General features: G+C 42.8%; 1 protein-coding gene across 2 annotated transcripts in view; it reads right to left on the reverse strand.

Annotated features, from left to right (window-relative positions):
- rftn2 (raftlin family member 2) overlaps positions 1-19,005 on the reverse strand; it is a 30,454-nt gene that overhangs the window by 1,794 nt on the left and 9,655 nt on the right. The window contains exons 2-9 of one of the 2 annotated variants that reach the window (XM_074695595.1): positions 13,709-14,075; positions 3,687-3,867; positions 2,538-2,646; positions 2,210-2,384; positions 1,898-2,116; positions 833-939; positions 254-357; positions 95-176 (exon numbers count right to left, since the gene is read on the reverse strand). In XM_074695595.1, the coding sequence (XP_074551696.1) occupies positions 95-176; positions 254-357; positions 833-939; positions 1,898-2,116; positions 2,210-2,384; positions 2,538-2,646; positions 3,687-3,867; positions 13,709-13,847 (1,116 nt within the window). In that variant the 5' untranslated portion in view covers positions 13,848-14,075. Of the gene's footprint in view, positions 1-94; positions 177-253; positions 358-832; positions 940-1,897; positions 2,117-2,209; positions 2,385-2,537; positions 2,647-3,686; positions 3,868-13,708; positions 14,116-19,005 lie in introns of those variants that run through there. The other variant, XM_074695594.1, reaches the window with a different exon arrangement.

Below are 19,005 nucleotides of genomic sequence, written 5' to 3' on the forward strand. Positions count from 1 at the left end.
AGAGCTCTGCAGCTACAGACTGATGATGACTGACAAGGATAATAGCTGGGATTAAATCTTTACAGGGTGTGTGATCAATTTTGCAACGTCTCACCTGGTTCCTGGTGTGCCCCGCTGTCTGACCTCTGACCGGCCTCTGTAGAAACACAACCTGCTTTGTGGCCAAATTCCCATCACTGCAAAAACAAACACACTGAGCAAAAGCAGCATGACTCACAAACACGTGACAACATTCAAAGAGTGTTTTATCTACCTGTCATGTCTGATGATGGGCGTGGGGAGCACACAGGTGAGCAGCCAACCGAACTCAGCCAGAGTGTGGAGGAGCGGCCCATAGTCTGTTTTAACATTGGAGCCCTGAGAAGAAAAAAAAAAAGACTTCTTCAGAATCAAACACCTGGAAGTCCTCCAGCCCTGCAAACAGGAGCATTTACTAAACATTATTTAAAATAAGAGATACAGAACCTCTCTTTATCCAATCACGTGGCAGATCTTTATAAATCTGCAAAGAGGATTGTGGGTGAACACAACGTCCACGCTGCAGGATGCTACAGGATGAACCGAATCATCCTGCTGTTTGCGCCGGACATGATTGGGATCAAACTAAACCTCTCTCTGCATGGTAAGGATAGACCGTAAGAGAATTGGAACGCAGCCTGTGGTAATCTGGGTGAAACGACCTTTCACAATAAGACGCTCATCCCTCTCATCTCTGCACAGATCTCACTGCCGCTTTGATTCTGACACTTCTCACATCCTGGTGCTTCGTCTGAATGAGGTCATGCATGATTATAGCACGTTCACACACACAGAAACACACACACATGCTGACCTCAATGACAGTCCACTGCTCTACCACGATGGTGTCGTTGGCAGGAGGGGATGTGCTCCTCTCCTCGTACACGAACAATCCCTCCAGAGATCTGGGCACAGGCTCGCCTGGAACAAGGAAAAATGTCACTTTGTTGGTTCAGACATAAAAAGTTCAAAAAGAAAGTTTTTTTTTCAGGAGTTAAACATTTAGAGAGTTTTTGAGTTTCTTTTCTTAAGACAATATTAGAAATTTGTGCAGAGAGAAGTCTAGTATGTTGTTGATCTCCCGTTTCTTGTCCTGCTCACCCTATCTTAGCTCTTATCTGTCACAACAACCTGCTCATTACCAATCACTGAATTTGTTACTCTGTTTTGATGATCCCTACTTTACTCTTTTTTTTCCATGGATGGATGTCAAAATAAGAGTGTGGCAGTAAGGGAGAAGGAACCAGGTCGAGTGTCATTGAGTTGATAATGACCCAGTTATTAGAAAGAGGTCCAGCTCCCTTGAGCTCATGTTGGAGGAGTGTGTGTGAGAGTGTGTCAGTGTGTATTATTTCCATTCACAGGTTTTACAGATGATGTTCATATCTACGGCTCTGCAGAGGATGAGAAAGTGAGGTCACAGAGGTCAGGAAGACGCCTCCAAATATAGAGCTGGAGGATCCGAAACAGGACGAGCTGGTTCTGTGTGAATCTCTGTTTTTATGAGAAACGATAATAAAGCTGAGAGGACGCAGAAAGGACAAAGACTGATCCTTGAGTTCCTCCAGGATGTTTTTTCCCCAATCTTCATTTCCTTTATTTACAGTCCAATCACTCAGGAGAATTTAAACTGGCTTAAGTGGACACTTTCTTGATTTATGGCTAAACTGCATCATGAAAACAACATTTATCGGGTGTTTCTCACATTATTCACTGGAGTTCTCAGGCTGTCGTTAATGTTTATCGCTGATTTATAATCACAGAAAGCTTTTCTGTCCAGCTCTCATCACCTCTAGACCTCAGAGATCACTCGTCCTTAACCAAACTGAAGCACAGATGCTGTTAAAATGTATTTTATGCCACCATCTCTTTAGCTCACCTCTGGGCGTGTCCCAGTACACGAATGAGTCTACCAATGACCAGCCTTTACGGTAATAGGCAGCAGTCAGCTCCAGCCAATCAGCTTCCAGGGCGCTGACTACCTGACCCTTTCTGGAAACACGCATGGAGAGTGCCCCCTGGTGGTATTGACAGGCCAGCGAGTCAAGAGGAGCACAGCCTGGAGCCCAGGAGTGGAAGAAGACAAGGAGACGCAGGTCTAAGGAGAAGAAACAGAGCATATGAGACAAAAGGACGCAAGATCTATTTCCCAGCATCAGGTCCACCAGAGTCCAGTGGTTTGGTATCTCACCTGGACTGTAGGTGTTCTCCTCCAGCTCTCTGTCTCCAGGCGGAGTTCGAGGAGGTGAGCATGGAGGAGACCGACAGCTCCTCTTCGGACTGTTAACTCTGCCATTTGTGATCCCGCTCACTTGTTGGAGGACCGAGCCGACGAATCGAACGCCTCCTCGAGCACTGCTGTTCACCTAAATGGATGAAATCATAAACTGCTTAGAGCTTCCAGTTTGCGGGATTTTAAAGGGGTTTGAAAGACCTGTATCAGGCTCTGAGTGAAGAACTGTTTCAGGTCAAACTCGTTCTCCACAGAGACTCAGTGAGTGGGGGGAAGTGTCACTGACCCTGTCGATTAGCGCTCTGACCGTGTCGCCTGTCAGTGACTCTCCAGGTAATGGCCACTCCTCCACCTTCAGCATTGGCACGCTGTGACACATGGATGCCATCTGCTTACTGAGAGAGAGAGAGAAACATAAGCATTACAGCGTCTGAGAGACACGCTCAGGGAAGTCATTGGGGAGCTCTTCTAGTTCGTGACACCAAACGTCCTGCACTGGTCCAGCTGGAGGTTCATAGTTCAGCTGTGATCACAAAGGTGCAGACACCAGCGCATAAATCATTTATCTCTCAGCGAGAGGACATGAGCAGCAATTAAACGAGTAAACAACAATTTTACACGACTGAAAGAAGAAAACTCCAGCACTGTGTTCCACTGTTTTTTAGCAGGTGGTGGGACAAAAAGAAACAGCTCTATTCCTTTAAATCTGATTAAAAAAGAAAACTACATCAGCCCCTATAATTCTGCCCCTTCTCTATATATCAAACAATTATCTTCATAGTGACAGCTTCCAGACCAATCAACTGCTAGAGATCAGAGATGCTTCTTCCTCACTGGCTGATTTAGGACCCCCTGTCGTCAGGAGGGTTTAGAGCCAATAAGGCTTGAGGTAGACACCAGGACCAGGTCTAACCCAAACAAAGTCTCCTCCTGGCACGCCAGTCTGACCTCCACCAGAGCTGTACATTAAATATGCAGCTGACTTCATCCATCATTCATCTCTTTACTCCATGGTATGATGGTAAACATGTGGCAGGAGGGGAGGAGTAGGAGGGGGTCTCTAACAGCGTGTCTACAGGGGTCTTCGTGACCTCTGTGTTTGATACTTCAGACTTTAAAAGAAGCTAACTACAGGTTTTAGGTAAAGATGATCTCCTGCGAACTAGAGACATTCAGCTCTGGAGGACCACAGGGCTTTGTCCTAATCTTGATGAAGATAAATGTCTGTGGGAACACTGACTGCACTGACAACCAAATCTTCTTCACCTTTTCTCCATGCAGATACCACAAGCATCCACTCACAGAATCAGTGAATAAATTATCTCTATACATCTCTTTCTGGGTCAGGCACGTACTCAACAGAAATAATCTCATCCAGGATTCAGATCCACCGTCAGACGCCTGTATTTAAGATAAAAAGGAGAGTTTTTAGTACCTGGGTCTGGGCCGGGCCAGGATGGCTCTGTAGAGCAGGCTGAAGGGCAGGGAGCGAGTCCGGCCCACAGAGAGGATGATGGGATGCAGAGCGGTCAGGACATATCCCTGGGTGTAGTATGGCTGCAGAGCCTGAGGCAGCTCAGAGAGTGAAGACACATACTGCACGGTGGGACGGCTGCCTGCAGGGTCACAGAGACATAAAGACATTATCAACTTTTTCTTATATGCAAAACATGTTCTCACTCCTGAACCTTACAGCTCAGACCTGTTTTAGGTTTCAGATCTGTCCATGCTCGTACAAACAGGAACTCAGTGAGAGTTTTAAAATCCTGCAGGCTCCAGTCTGAGAAAGTTTCCTCTTCCTTTTTCTCTGATGACTTTAACACCACCCTAACCCTGACCCTGCTGCTACTTGGAAGAGGAAAGCACACAGAGAGGCACAAAACCACACACACAGACACACACACACAGTGTTATGTAATTCTGAGGGTATATAATCTTTAGGCTATTTTTAGTTTCACATGTGAAACCGTTTATGGAGAAAAAAAACACAGATTCGAAGTAGAGGAGAAGTTTAAATCAAAGGCGTTAACCCTGACTTACTTTATACCTCCAGTCTCCTGAACCTCACAGGTCATGAGGCACTTTTTACCTCACTGCAGTTACTTGACAGTCGCCCTGTGCACTGAAAAGTGTCCAAATATGGTGACTGTAAGTGTTTTTGGAGGATTAAGTGTCCCTATCTAAGAAAATTCTTCAACTCATAAACTCAATAAACTATTAAATCTCTCTGGATTAGCCTCTAATGCTTTTCACAGATGTTCTTCTGACCTCATGATTTGGATAAGACAAAACAGAACTATAGATTGACTGGATCAGAAACACATTAATAGAGCTGCAAATGTTTAAGTTGAATAAAACTGGTGAAGACTGTAGCAACATTTAACACTTTTACTTAAATACTTGAAGTCTGTTTTGGTAAAAGCAAAGATCCTGCAGAGCCTCTTCACCTCGTCACATCAAACCTCTTAAAATATGAATGATAAGAATGATGCTGATCTTCAAAACTTAAAGTCTGCTCTTAGCTGAGTCTGGTGATTTCAGGGACATCACTGCTTTGACTTTAAAGTTAAACGCACACACTTTGAACATACTGATATGTGATGTCGTCAGACTGGCATTCTGACAAGAGGATAATAAACTAATGATATATAGCTGAGGGGGACTCTGAGAACTAAATGTTCTTCGATCATCAGGACATGTTCCAGATCTTAGCAGACTAAGTTGAAGGAAGAAAAGCGGAGAACAAATCCTCACTGAGAGATGAGTTACAGGACGTGTTTGGGTGTTTGTGAGACGCCTGTTGGTCCCTGAAAAAAATAAACTCTGGCTGGAAATCCCTGAGACCATCACCGTACTTCCTGTGTCCACAAAGAGGGGCTGTTCAGAGAGGGCTGGCTGTGTGCCCCAAACACACACACACACACACACACACACACACACACACACACACACACACACACACACACACACACACACACACACACACGCACGCACACACACACACACACACACACACACACACAGACGCACTGGCACATAAAAACACACACATAAAGTCCATTTAACACACTCTGGGCTGTGAACACGGTAAATTTCTGCTTTTTGGACGCAGAAAATTTACGAGAAGAAAACTGAAGTGCCAGACACTGAGAGAGAAAGTGTGTGTGTATGTGTGTGTGTGTAAGAAAGAGAGAGAGAGCATTCCTCACTACAACCCCCCACATTCTCACGCACACACACCCAAGGGATCGGGTAGACCAGCTGAGATCTGAATGGTCCGTCTGGCTCCTTTATGAGACTAAAGAGACCTCAATGAAACCACAAAAACCACTAAAACCAGCAAACAGGGCCCAGTTTACTGGAATTCCTGTGGGTCCAGAACTCGCCACAAACACTCGAGGTGGGTTTAAATTTAACATCTGCTTACGTACACGCTGCAGCTGTGGACGAGTTTTACTTTGGGGGAACTTTCTGTCTTCTTTGGAGCCAAACAGGACTGCATGTAAACCTCTGGGTAACTTCAGAGGGCATCCAGACTTATAGAATCCAAAAGATCCAGTCAAAGCTGCTTAGGTTTGATAAACTTTGTTCTTTTTATTGCATTTTTTTATTTTCCAAGCCAGTTTCTAATTGCTGCAAATTGTTGCAGACTCTAAGGCCCTGTTTACACAACAACATTTCATCTGAAAACGCTACAGCTAAAACGCTATGAAAACGCAGTGGAAAAAAATCTGCGTTTACACGGAAATGCTGATGGACTGAAAACGCTAAGCATGCCAGGCCTGTAGGTGGTGCTATAACTGTCCTGTCCGGAAGCCGCTTTTGGGAGATCCCCACCGAAGTAGAGTTGAGCCGGTCATCTGGTGTATTGGGGAATACTAAGTTAAAAAGTAGAGCAAAAGATGAACTTTTTGTTGTTCCGGTACGGCCACACCAAAGGCAAATTTGCGGCGTGATTACATACAAAGTCAATGCAAACACGTGTTTAGACGCCGATTGGCCTTGGGCGGCGCGTTTGGGGCATTTTGCGCTTTTGGGGCATTTGCGCTTCTGTGTGTTTGGAGCGTTCACGCATTTGGGCGGTAGATGCGAATTCGCTCCAGTTGAAAATATTGAACTTTTATTATTTGTATTTGGGAAACCGCATATAGCCAATTTTAATACCTTTACGCCTGTCGTCCATACCAAACCACAGCTTTACGTCACTAAAATCGATGTTTTCTGAAAACTCCGGCCAAAGCGAAGATTCTGGAAAACTCCGGTGTCATGGTTTCATGTGGACACCGGTAAACAGAGTTTTTGGTTTTCAAATATCACAGCTGAATGACGGGGGCTCATTCTGATTGGCTGGCATGGGTTTTACGTCAGGAAAACACTGCCCATTAAGGGTTTGGCATGCTTGGAGCCGCACTCACCGGCAGATTTCCCCGCTGTGCGTGGAAGAAAGTATTTTTTTAAAACAAATGGGGGGGGATACTCGATTTTGCAAATACCCCGCTACGTATGGACATGGCCTAAGATGCAAAAAAAAAGAGTCATGGGAGCTGCTGAGTCTATTTAAATCACATGCAGGTGTGGGGTGATTGCACGTGACCTGCAAAAGAAAAAAAAATCCAAAGCGTGCTGCAGGATTTTAGCAGAATTTAAACACCATTACTTCACATGACAAATGTATTTAAAATAATTGATTATTAATCTAAATGTTTTTTTGTTTTGTTTTTGCAATCTGAAGTCACCATTTTAATCTTGTATGACATCAAAGGAGAAACAGTGAGTGTGAAAGAGACAGTTCACACAGCTGTGTCCACATGAGTCAGTCTGAGGTTTCATTTCAGAGCATGAGGACAAAAAGAGGAGAAGAAAGAAAACCAAAGTCATGCAACACAAAACAAAGGCCATAGAAAGAGGGTAAATAAAAACAGCAGCTAGATGATGAAGAGGAGAAAATTCACATCAAATCCAGTTTGTTATGCAATAAGTTTTAGTGTAGCTTGTTCCCAGGATCTCTGAAATTCTACATAGTCATTGCATCTCCAACTCTAGTGACGGGTGCAATATTATTTCCTTGTTGAATCATTTTTTTAGAATCACATCTGGTGTGAACACAACATTAAAGTTGTCTTTGCATGTGTGAAAGATGCTTCTGGTGTCTTCAACATGGAATGCTTTTCTGCAGAAAGAACTACAACAACTGTTGCATGTAGAGCCACTGAGGGGTTTTTCAGCAGCCAGTGTAGCTTTGTGGGTTAAAAAAAAGCAGCAGTGTTCCTCTGTGTATCAGTTTATCTGTGAAAATATCTGCTCTGTGTTTTCAAGGATCATGTTACAGAAAGACACAACATCCTCAATTTTCTGCGTCAGCAGACTGAATGTGGATCACTCGGCGTCTGAAGGGTCACACACCAAAATAAAAGAGGCGACCACGCTGCAGCCAACAGCTCCCAGGAGCGCCATGATGTCATACACACACACACACACACACACACACACACACACACACACACACACACACACACACACACACACACACACACACACACACACACCTCTAAGCGGGGCTTTTGTTGCAGCTCTTCGCTCCATTCCTCCCCTGCTTTCAGCCTTCACACCCCCTCCCCTCCTGCTGCCACTCGCCTCATCAACACACACTGAGGCCTCTGTTCAGCGCTATGTGAGAGGAAGAGGACGAGAGGAGGAGAGGGTAAAGAAAGAAAGGGGGAGGAGGAGAAGCTGAGGAACAACTGGGGGGCACGGAGAGGAGCTGAAAACAGAGAGGTGAAGGAGAGGAGAAACCTTCAGCTCCTTATTCATCTCTCTGCAGGTCTGGTCCTGCCCAGACACCAGCTGCAAAGATATTAATGTTTTTCCTCCTCCAGCAAACTCTCCCCAGCTGCTTCTCCTCACATTAACCAAACAGACTAATCAGAGCAGATGAAGATAACTGGACGAGCCGATAACCTGGCCCTTTAAGATCATTAACGTCAAACAGGTGAGCAGGCGAGGCCCACTCTGTCCTTCAAGAGTCCTCCAAATCTAATAAATCAAAACACAACTTTAATCTGACATAATCCATCTGAACCGTCAAATTCCAGATTAGACAGAGATTACAGAAAACGGCATCATCCCTGGAAATAATGAAGAGCACAGGCAGGTCATGGTTACACTTACAAATCAGAGTGCATCTCTCAACGCAGAGGAAAAACAGCGTTTAACCCAGTTCTCTCCAACATTCATTTCATCCCTGAGTTCATCCACCCGGAGATGAAGAAACGTCACCTCAGGTTAATCTTCTCTGCAACCACAAATCCCCTTTAAATCATCCTGTTTGTTCATGGAGTCCTGACCTGCCATCACTCTTCATCCTTCACATCAGCCTCTGATCCTGCAGCTCACTCAGAGCTCCACTCAGGGTCTCTGTGGGAGGAGGTTCGATTGGAAAAACTCATTTAATACACAACTAATTTATCAAGGAATCACAAGAGGGTATTTCTCTGCAGGAGGAACGATCATAATCCAATTCACAAGCAGCCAGGAGACTATAAGTTTTCATCTCCATCCTACACTGGAAAAAGGGAAATCTTATCAATTGTTTTTGTCTTATTTTCAGCAGAAAATGTCTTTTTAGACTCAATTTGAGCCACATTCACTTGACAAGTCCAGAAAAATGTCTTTTCTGATGTTATTTAAAGACATAAATGAGACCTGAATTACTTTTAAAGAGTAAAAAAAATCTGCCAATAGAACAAGAGAAAAGTTACTGTGTTAGACATTATTCTAGTTTTACCATTTTTTCTTGTCCAACTGGCAGATTTTTTGTACTCATTACACGCAATTCAGGCTTCATTTTTGTCTTTAAAAAACTTAAAACAAGACTTTTCTCTGGGCTAACCAGCAGAATGTGGCGCGTATCCAGTATAATAAGACATTTTTTACTTAAAATAAGACAAAAACACTTTTTAAGATTTCAGTTTTTTGCAGTGTATCTCAAGCAACTCATTACCTTCACAGTTTCAGGCAGGAAGATCAGCTGATGAAGTTTGTTTTCTTTAAGGATATTCTGTGTCTACAGGGTTTTTTCAGAGGGCAGAGCATGTGGATTGGGAAAATAATAAATGTAATGTTGAAATTCATGTTAGGATACTTTGGAGTATCCTGGAGGGTGGAGCAGTTTAATCAAAGATTCTTTCTTCAGCCTGTTTCTGTTACTGTGAAGAACTCAACGAGCGGTTAAGAAATAAGAAGATCAATAGCTTTAAAGAGTCCACATGATTTCTTGCTCTCACATGAGCAACCAGCTTGGGGAAGTATTAGTTAGCCATTAAGAGCTTTGATCTGCTGCCTGTGGCTCCAGCCTCCTCTCAGAGCGAGTGAATCCAGGCCAAGCTGACTGGGAGAGCTGCTCATACTGGTGGGCACGGCCATGGGAGCTTCAGGGGGGATGGGGAGAGCGTGAGAGAAAGAGTGTGTGTGTGTTTTTATTAAAGTGTGAGAGCGAGGGATTAAAAGTGAGAGTTGAATGTGTGACAGTAGCTCGGTGTGTGTCCCAGAAAAAAATCAGCGTTCAAGGAGAGGCAAGGACAGAGAGCTGGAGACGGATCGCTGTGACAGCATCCAGGCTGAGAACATTTATTTCTGTTTCCTGTACTGGGATGAAGAGATGAAACAACTTCTGTGTGTATCTGTTTGTGAATAAAGTATTTTATTCCTTAACAAAATCATTCACTTAAACTCCTTTCTCCCTCTTGTCAGTTGCTGTTCAATTACTGGCTGTTTTTACTTCCTTGGCTGGCTCAAAACACCTCGAGCAAATTTGGGAGCACATCAAATATCCTGAATATAACAGTGATGGTTTGGTTTCAGCCTGGACTGCAGACCCTGCAGAGACGCAGTCTGCTTTAGACGTGCTTTAAGAGCCAGCAGCGAGCACAGATCGGCTTGTTTCATCCTCGAGTTGGCAGAAAAAAAACAGAACTAACTATTTAGAGAGCTGACGTGTTCAGGTCTGACTGAAGTCAACAGTCAAAAGTTGTCTTCCTCGGAGGATGCCAGGCGTCACCAGACGGCATGTGACTGCTGCAGATTGGAATCACTCTGGGTATCTTTAGCTCTGCCAATTATGGAGCGTTCACACTTTGAGGACGAGTGTTTGCACATTCAGGGCCGCTGATGATCGCACGAAAAGTGGAGATGACAAGCATGCATTTTCCCCCTCCCTTTTTCTTCTCTTTAAAAGACACAGCTTCAGTTATCCGGTGACTCAAACAGCTGCAAACGTAAAAGGTTCAGAGAGATGATGAGGAGGGGTCATTTAGGATGTTGTTTGGGTTATTTGCAGGAAACACGGGATTTGCGGGGCCGACTGGTTCAGGATAAATCTCCTCAAACAGATGGAGAGAGATGAGGGGCAAAAACATCTCAAAATGATATAAAACTGCATTACCCAGAAGTCTCTGCAACATTTTTCTGTAGCTGTATGAATAGGGGTAAATTATAGGACTATTTCATGTGGATTTGACTAAAGTAGAGGATCTTCCATCACTTCCCTGCACACATGCATAGAGACTAGGGCTTTTGAAGTTTATTCTGATATTTCTGAGGGTTTGTTTTACAATCTGTGACTCACACAAAGTTTAAACTTCTGTATTTATGAGTCTAAACCCGTGACTCCCTGCTGATGAAGACTCAGACTCATAGTTAAACTTTCCAGAACAACAGAGGAGCTTTCGTGTCTGAGGCTGGCCTCTGTGTTTGTCAGCGACCGTAAAAACTTTTGTCACTCAACAAGGACGCTCTCTGTGCTCTGCTGAAAGGACGGATTGCATGTGTCAGTCTCTGTTGGACACTTAAAAGAGGATTGTTACACACACAGAGGAGTTTATGTGACTCTTCTCAACACTGACTGAATTTATCATCATGCATCAGTCACTTTAAGAAACCACACCAGCAAATTAATCTGCATTCATCACTTTTTGCATGTTGACAGCTCCGATCACGAAAAGGTCACAGATCCAAAGTTAAAGTTATTGACAATCTCTCCTTTCACTAAATATCCGTGCATTTCAACCGGCATGCATCCAATTCTGTTTCAGTCTGAGAACACACCACATCAGAACAACAGAGGAGACATTCTGTTTGTTGTTTGGTGTGTTTGCTCGGTTTTAAGTGTGGGAGTCCTCCTGATTCTGGGCGGGTGAAAACATCCATAAGAGTTGGTGGAAACAGGCTTCACGATGCTTCTCCTAAGACGTAAAAACTTTTAGGATAGATATAGATGCTCTGACCCTACAGTACAATGTTCTTGTTTCTAAAAGTCATGCATTCAAAACTTATCTTTAACAAAGGTTGCAAATATTTCCTGCAGTATGCACCTCACATATAAAAAAAGAGATAGTCACAACACAAACAGCCAAAGAGATGATATCCATCCACACTGACGTCAGACAATCCTTTATACAAACAGGTTTTAATACCTGATGACAACATGACAAACATTAGAGATGAGAACAGCTCTGCCCTCTCCTCCACAGTCACGCCAGGCTCCAAGAAACCAACGTTAGAGCCAAATCAAGCTTAACTTAAGGCTTCATTAAGTCAATCAATGCTCCTCTGAACCCTAAGCCCTCAGGACTTCATTAACCTCACCTGGGAAGTGATCTAGTGCATGAGGCTGCAAGGGCTCCAAATGGTGAAACTAGAAAAGCACTCAGAGAGCGCAGACCTCTGCCAAGCATATTGTTATTGTCATGCAACACTTAAGTCCTACTTTAATGTTATACTCCCTTTCAGCAGACTGTCTGCTACAATTTGGTGTTAGTTGCAGGTTCGTATGATAATTTGTTACCTGACAGTGTTGAAAATTAGGATGACCGAGTACATATTTCATATTCCAGATCTTAGTATCCAGAACATTGCCAGGATCTAGATCGTACTTTTACATCTGTCAGAAATTATGGTGACCTTGTCTTATGTTAATTGCAAAGCAACTTGACCATTTATCCTGGAGTTATATACACATATGGTGAAACCGTCCCTATCTCACAATGATAAAGAACTCTTTAAAAAATCTTGGATCCAGACGTGATCTGGGTCACCTCCAAAATTTAAACACTTCTTCCTTATCCCATTTTGAACATTTCCTGAAAATTTCACCAAGACTTGTATGTTACTTTTTGAGAAACAGAGAAAATCTCCCCAAAACATAACCTCCTTGGTGGAGGTAGCTAGCAATGAGGGAGCACTTTGAGACTCTTCACATCACCTGCATGACATCCTGTAGCTCACCTGAGCAGTGTTAGGTATTTATACTGTACACTTGTTTCCTCAGGCTTTCGTGTGAACAGAACTTACTCTGAGCCAGGAGCTGCTCAGTCCTGAAGTCATTAGACGACAGGATGCGTTTTTCACCTCCCTGACCCTGGCGCTTGGAAAGCAGCTCTCTCTCCCTCCATGATTCACTCTGTTGTCGTCCTGCTGTTTACGTGCTCGGCTCCCATTCAGAACTTAATCACCGTTTCCTTCCAAATAGGTCACGCTGAAAAACAGACAGTCTGAGGACCAGATGAAGGGATTATCCCCGGGAAAAAGGCAACGCTGGGCCATCTGAGATCGGCACACATGTTCAAATTAGAGTCTGCATTGCAGCAGGTGGTGGTTTCTCTGCTGCATGCTCACACATACGGTGGAAACGAGTGTGTCCATCAGTGTGTGTTTCAAAGGAAGAAGGGGACTGGTGATGGCTGGGAAACCTTGTGACCTATTTCTAGGTGAACCATGAGCCCTGTCGCTTGGAAGGGTTCAGAGTTAGATGAGAACACTTAGCTTCATGTAAAATGTATAGCTGCAATAGCATTTAGGGTTAAAGTCTATAAAAACACTATGTCTGGCTGCTGCAGCCACTGTAGTGTCACTTTAGATGCATGGCAGGAAAATACAGCCTCTGTGTGAATAATAAAGTCTCTATTTTCAAATAAAAGCTCTATAAACAGGCTGTGTGCTTTTTATGGCTCTTTAAGAGCCACAATAACAACGAGGAATGTGTTAGTCAAAGAGGAAACAAAAAGGAGTCCTTTACACGCTCGACACAACAGTGAGACTTGTTGAGGAGCAAACTTTAGTCTGTGCCTTGTGTTGAGCTTCATAAATATCTCTGTGGAGTTTAGAGTTTCCTTTCACTATGGAAATGAGTAGTTTGTATACAACTTAGGGATTTGATAAAGGTACCACTTTGGACCACAGGGGTCACCAAACTTGCAACAAATACAGAGTTCCTTACAGGGGCTTTAATTTTCCACTGTTTGAGCTGATATGCAGAGGATAACTTTACATAATTCAATTAAATGTTTTCTGCAAACCACATTTCTCTCAGAATCCAAACAAAAACCACCTCCTGATAGAGATGTAGATTAGTTTTCGTGAAGGATGGATTGCAATACGTGTTAAGTCCCCGACCCAGCTTACCTTCCAAGCTGAAGTCCAGCAGCACATACTCGTACACAGTCTCGGTTTTGGTCTCCACCTGGGGTCTCTTTAGGGTGGAGTAGATTTTCCCGGGGCTGCTGTCCTCCGGGTCCTCCAGTTTCCTCAGCCCACAGCCCATGGCCTCTGTGTCGGTATGAGAGCTCCAACTCTAAGGGCACCGCTCCATCCCTTCCTCCGGGGGCTCCCGGTTAATCCTCCGAATGATCGCACACAAACACCGGTGGATATGTTTCAGGAGACCCGCTGATCAGAGCGGATGACCTGGGTAACGGAGCTCCTGTTTGTTGGGAAAGTGTCCCGCTGATGTGGCTGCAGGTCTGAAGCGTGGAGAGGAGGAGCGGACTCCCTGAAACAAAGTTTCCCACACAATCAAGATAACGGGGATGACATTACTTCCTGTAAGGGTTTTCAAAATAAGACAATGGAAAGTCAAATGAATGGTCTGAATGCTAATGCAGCTGATTCAATCAGCTGTGGGGGTCACATGGTGTAATTCTGTTTGATAGGATAATTTAGATTACTCAATGCAAAATAGAAAACAAGACTTTGGTCATATTTTTTTAACTAAAAAAAAAAAAAGAAACAAAGCCTATTTGTCCATCTGCTATCCAAAATAATAGAATGAAATGAAGTAATGGGAAATAAAAAATATTTAAAATGATTGAAAGAGAATGCAGAACAACTTTTCATTCGTTACAAAATGTTGAATCCAAGATATGATTATTTGTGGGAAAAAGTTTGGTCATCCTGATTACGAGTCATTAGCTTAAATATCAAATCCACTCAGCCAAGTTTCACACAGACTGTAAAAACCATTAACAGCCAATTGTATCACCTGATGAAATCAATCCCATCAGGTAAACATTCTCCTTCATTTCAATCACACACTGATCAAACTGTTTCACATGCTTTTATTTTGAGGACACCTCTGTGTATATCCTGTATGAAATGGGTAACGTCACAGAATGATGTGAAAGTTTCAGGAGAGAAAATTTGAATTGATAAAGTTATTAAGCGGGAGCAGAAAGGCCATGTTGTTGAAGTATTTGTATTTGATTCAGTTAAGTCACACGAGCGCTGTTTGGATGATGTTAGGTTTTCTTTTTGTGAAGTTTCTGCACAATCTGATGGAAAACAGAAGTAAGGATCAGTCCTGGAAATCCTAACTCACTGAATCCATCCTTTCTCCTGTCCTGCTGTCGTCCATCTGCCTCCTTCTCCTCTTCCTCACAAACCAAATTATCAGTAATACAATCAGCAACCATTCATGAGCACCACCAGGATTTACCCTCCTGACTTGTTCTCTGTGTAACTTAAAACCTCATACCTCCCCTAGTGTTATCTCATAAATCTGTAACTACATCCAGTCCATGTGGCATCAAACGGTGAGCTTGACCTGTGACCCCTGCACACACTCCTCAGTGCTGACCTTTGACCTCCATGTCTCACTAATTTCTACTTAAGACCATTAAGAGTGCAGAGCTGAGGAAGTGTGCACAGCATGGTGGAGCACAGACCCCTCCAGGTGAAGACCCTCATTAAGGAGGAGGAGATGCGTGTAAATAATCAGTGTTGATGGTTTGAAAAAATCTCATAGTAGATTTTATTTTAGCTATTACTCTAAGTCGCTCTCTTTCTCTCTCAGGCGCTGAAGTCAAAGTTGCAGCTGAGGCTCTGAGCCAGTGATGCCAGCTGCAGACCTTCATGCAGAAAAAACACTGCCAGGTGCTGCCTGTCAACACACACACTTACACACACACACACACACACACACACACACACACACACACACACACACACACACACACACACACACACACACACACACTCGCTCTTTCCCTTACACACACTTGGATCCATTTCAGCGGTCTACTAATTGCTCATCTGGTCTCATTGTTCATGGTTTGGGAGATAATTGTTCTTTCACTGTTTCAGGAACATGACACACACACACACACCATCACACATCAACATAGAGTTAATAAACGTCGGTGAGGATGAGGTCAGATTGAACGTCTGTAATAAACTCTATCATTGTGTTGTGTAGTGATAGATTATGGATGTGTCTCAGGCTATGCAGTGGCCGCTCTGTGAGTGATTTGCTCTGGGATTTTAACGCTCTTTGTGTGAATGAATGAGAGGAAGAGGAGGAAGCAGCTGGATGGATGAGAGGAGTTATTAGAGGAAAGAAAGAAAACAGTGGAAATGCTCCAGAAATATCTGCTCTGTATGAAAAGAGGGTATAAATATATCTCTCTTTGTTATATTCAGACAGTCCACCTGTCTGCTCACACACCTGCAGCTCTGTTTGGTTTAACCCTCACCAACACAGTTTATTATCAAGTAAAAGTTTCTGCTTTTTGCTTCTGAACTCATAAAATTCTGTCTGAGACAACTTCCAGAGCTAGATTTGAACGCTGATGCACAGTTAGCGTGTTTGACACGAGGTCACTAAACACAAACAGACACATGTTGGTCATTCAGATGAAAGCTCGTCTCAAAAATAACTCAGCAGGAAACCACCATCCTCCAGGAGCTCCACCCGGCCCAGACGCACTGGGAAGGAAACCCAGGGCCTCCTTCACTAAACACAGAGCTCAGGATGGGAAGGAACCAAACAGTTTATATAGAAGTACATAAAACACTCACAGAGACCTCTGACAGGCTAATGTCCTCTCATTAGCTCTGATTTATCCATCTAACATTCTCATTATTCTATCTGTATGTATATTATGAATCACACTTTAATATGTGCAGACTAATGTTTTCTGTGACTGTTTGTGCAATGTCTGCTTCTCATAGACAAAAGTAAAGCACACCTTTGATCCTGTGGTCGTACATCACAACGCTCCTATTGATTCTACATATTTAATGCAACTAAAAATAGTTGATTGAAGTCATTTTGCATTTATTTTATATCTTTTATCTTTATAATTTTCTCCATAAATCAAATTATTTTATTATAGTTAACACTTAAAATAAAGGTACATTTCTAAATATTATAATTTTGAAAATATAATGTGTTTTGCATGCCCTTAAAATGTGCAAACTTATTTTCTGCTCTCTTGTAACTCCAACTTGATTATCTGTTTCTTCTTTAGTTTATGATAAAACATTTTTCTAAGCCCTTGGCATTTAATTTAAATTAGGAATTTACTGATAATTGTGTTGTGCTTTAAAACTGACTGTATATAAGAGCCAGTATCAGTCAGGTATGATCCACCCTGCTCTAAAGATGGACAGAGTCTTGCGTCTGAACCATTCTGCTTTTATTTGTTTGATATAAGCACCATCTAGTGGTGAATGCTGTTGCTGCAGGGGAGGACCAAGATGAATGTATTCAGGCAAGGGAATAAAAGACAAAACCAGAAGCAAAAAGAGAAAGCAGGCAAAGAAAGGAAATGAATAAAAAGTGAAAAAGGAAACAGGAAACTCTCATTGGACCTTTTTTCAGAGTTTTCTTCTTGAAGTATTTCAACGTTTTTTCATCCTTTCCTCATTGGTTGTAACTTTTTCTATTTGACTCCAAATCTTGTCGTCTTGCTGTTTTCTTTCATGTAGATCCACCATTCAAACTGCTTCTTTCTTCTACATGAAGACATGCTGCTCTATCCCATAGTCACACAGACTCCTTAAAGTGATAAATGAACATCTACAGGAGAGAGGACCACAGAGACAGCGTTAATAATCAATTATAGCTGATGATAAATAATCCCAACAGCCTAATGTCTGCATGTTTGAACATTATCTTTATATAAATGTTCTGGAAACAAAGAGCTGAAGTGTAATCAGCCACCCAGGAGGCAGATCTCTGTTCTCTGTTTAACAGATAAATGTTTAATACAGCCGTCTGCAGCAGTGATGTGAAAGTAAACAGACGGGAAAGTTTGTCTCTCTAACGTATTTAATGTGATCCAATAAAGACGTGAAAGTAAACAGAGACTCAGAGTGAGCTGAAATGTTTTTACACCACTCAGTTTGAAGAAGACGACCTGTTCCTCAAGGTCCCGAAACCTGAAGAGAACACAGAGCACCTGACCACACTTTACACACACACACACACAGGGCCACTCAAAGGCCTCCGCTGTGACTCTTCACACTCTGGTGTTACCGTAGCATGAAGGCACGAGTTTCAGCAGACGGACTCTCATCCCCTTCTCAACTTCTCCAAGTCAGATTTTTTTTTTATTGTTATTATTTTACAAATCTTTCCTATTCCTGTCACCTCAGCTCAACACTTTTTGTCATCCTGTAGCAAAGACAAGTGAAGGGATATTTAAATGTTTCATTTAAGGGGCTGTGAGGAGTTTCTAATTGATCTTTAAAAAGTCTCCCCCCGAGATATATGCCCAATCTAAATCCACACTTTAAATGGACTTTATCAGCACCAATATAGGTTATTTGGAAATGCTACCTTGTAGCTCCTTTGTAGCTCCCCGATTGGGTCAAGCAAGACCTGATTGATTTACAACACGTCCAAGTCTCTATGACAACACCACGCCTGCTGATGAAGCTTAGAAGAGAGAAGATAGATCTGTGTTTTTCTCTGCTGAAAACGATTCCTGTGATTAATTTTGTAGTGATGGTGGACACAGGAGCCTAACTGTCAGACAGAAAAAGGATAGAAAAGCAGAAGAAAGCTAAACAGGAGAGGGACACAGCCCAAGCTAAAGGCTAAAAAGGCTAAGCTGTTTGTGATAATGCCCATTCCAACCCACAGTATTCACTAACATTACACATTACCGTCACGTCATACAGCACTGGGCTGTCAGTAGCGCTACATTTGGACGGCCACAAAACTACTGTACAAACTAACAGTTTGCTCGTTGTCACGTTAGCCTACAGATATGTCATTGCATTGGGCTGCTAGTAGCGCTACATTTAGCTGGCTACTGATGTACGGCACGAACTTACAACATTTGCTTGTTGTCTCTTTCCAAACAATAGCGCTATGTAACCATACTGATAAATACCTTACCTTGTCGTGTTGCATCCAGTAAAAAGTTGTCTTGAACAAAGAAAATTAGCTCCAAAACAAACAAATGCCTCATTAAAAGTCACATCTTTATGACAGTGTACGTGAGAACTCCTGGCCAGAAGGTGGCGAGGCAGTCCAATTAAAACAGATCCTGAAGATGTCTGCTTTGAATGTAGGTCATCTCAACTTGATTAACAACCCAGAAAAAATCTGGATCAGCTGCCTGAGTTTAGTGATGAGCAGCGATGAAAACATCGGGCAAAAAGGGAAATATCAATATTATTTCTCTGTTTATTGA

Source organism: Halichoeres trimaculatus, unplaced genomic scaffold (genome assembly GCF_033239565.1).
Source record: "Halichoeres trimaculatus isolate MK-OKI-2021-1 unplaced genomic scaffold, fHalTri1.1 fHalTri1_scaffold_19, whole genome shotgun sequence".
NCBI lineage: Eukaryota > Metazoa > Chordata > Actinopteri > Labriformes > Labridae > Halichoeres > Halichoeres trimaculatus.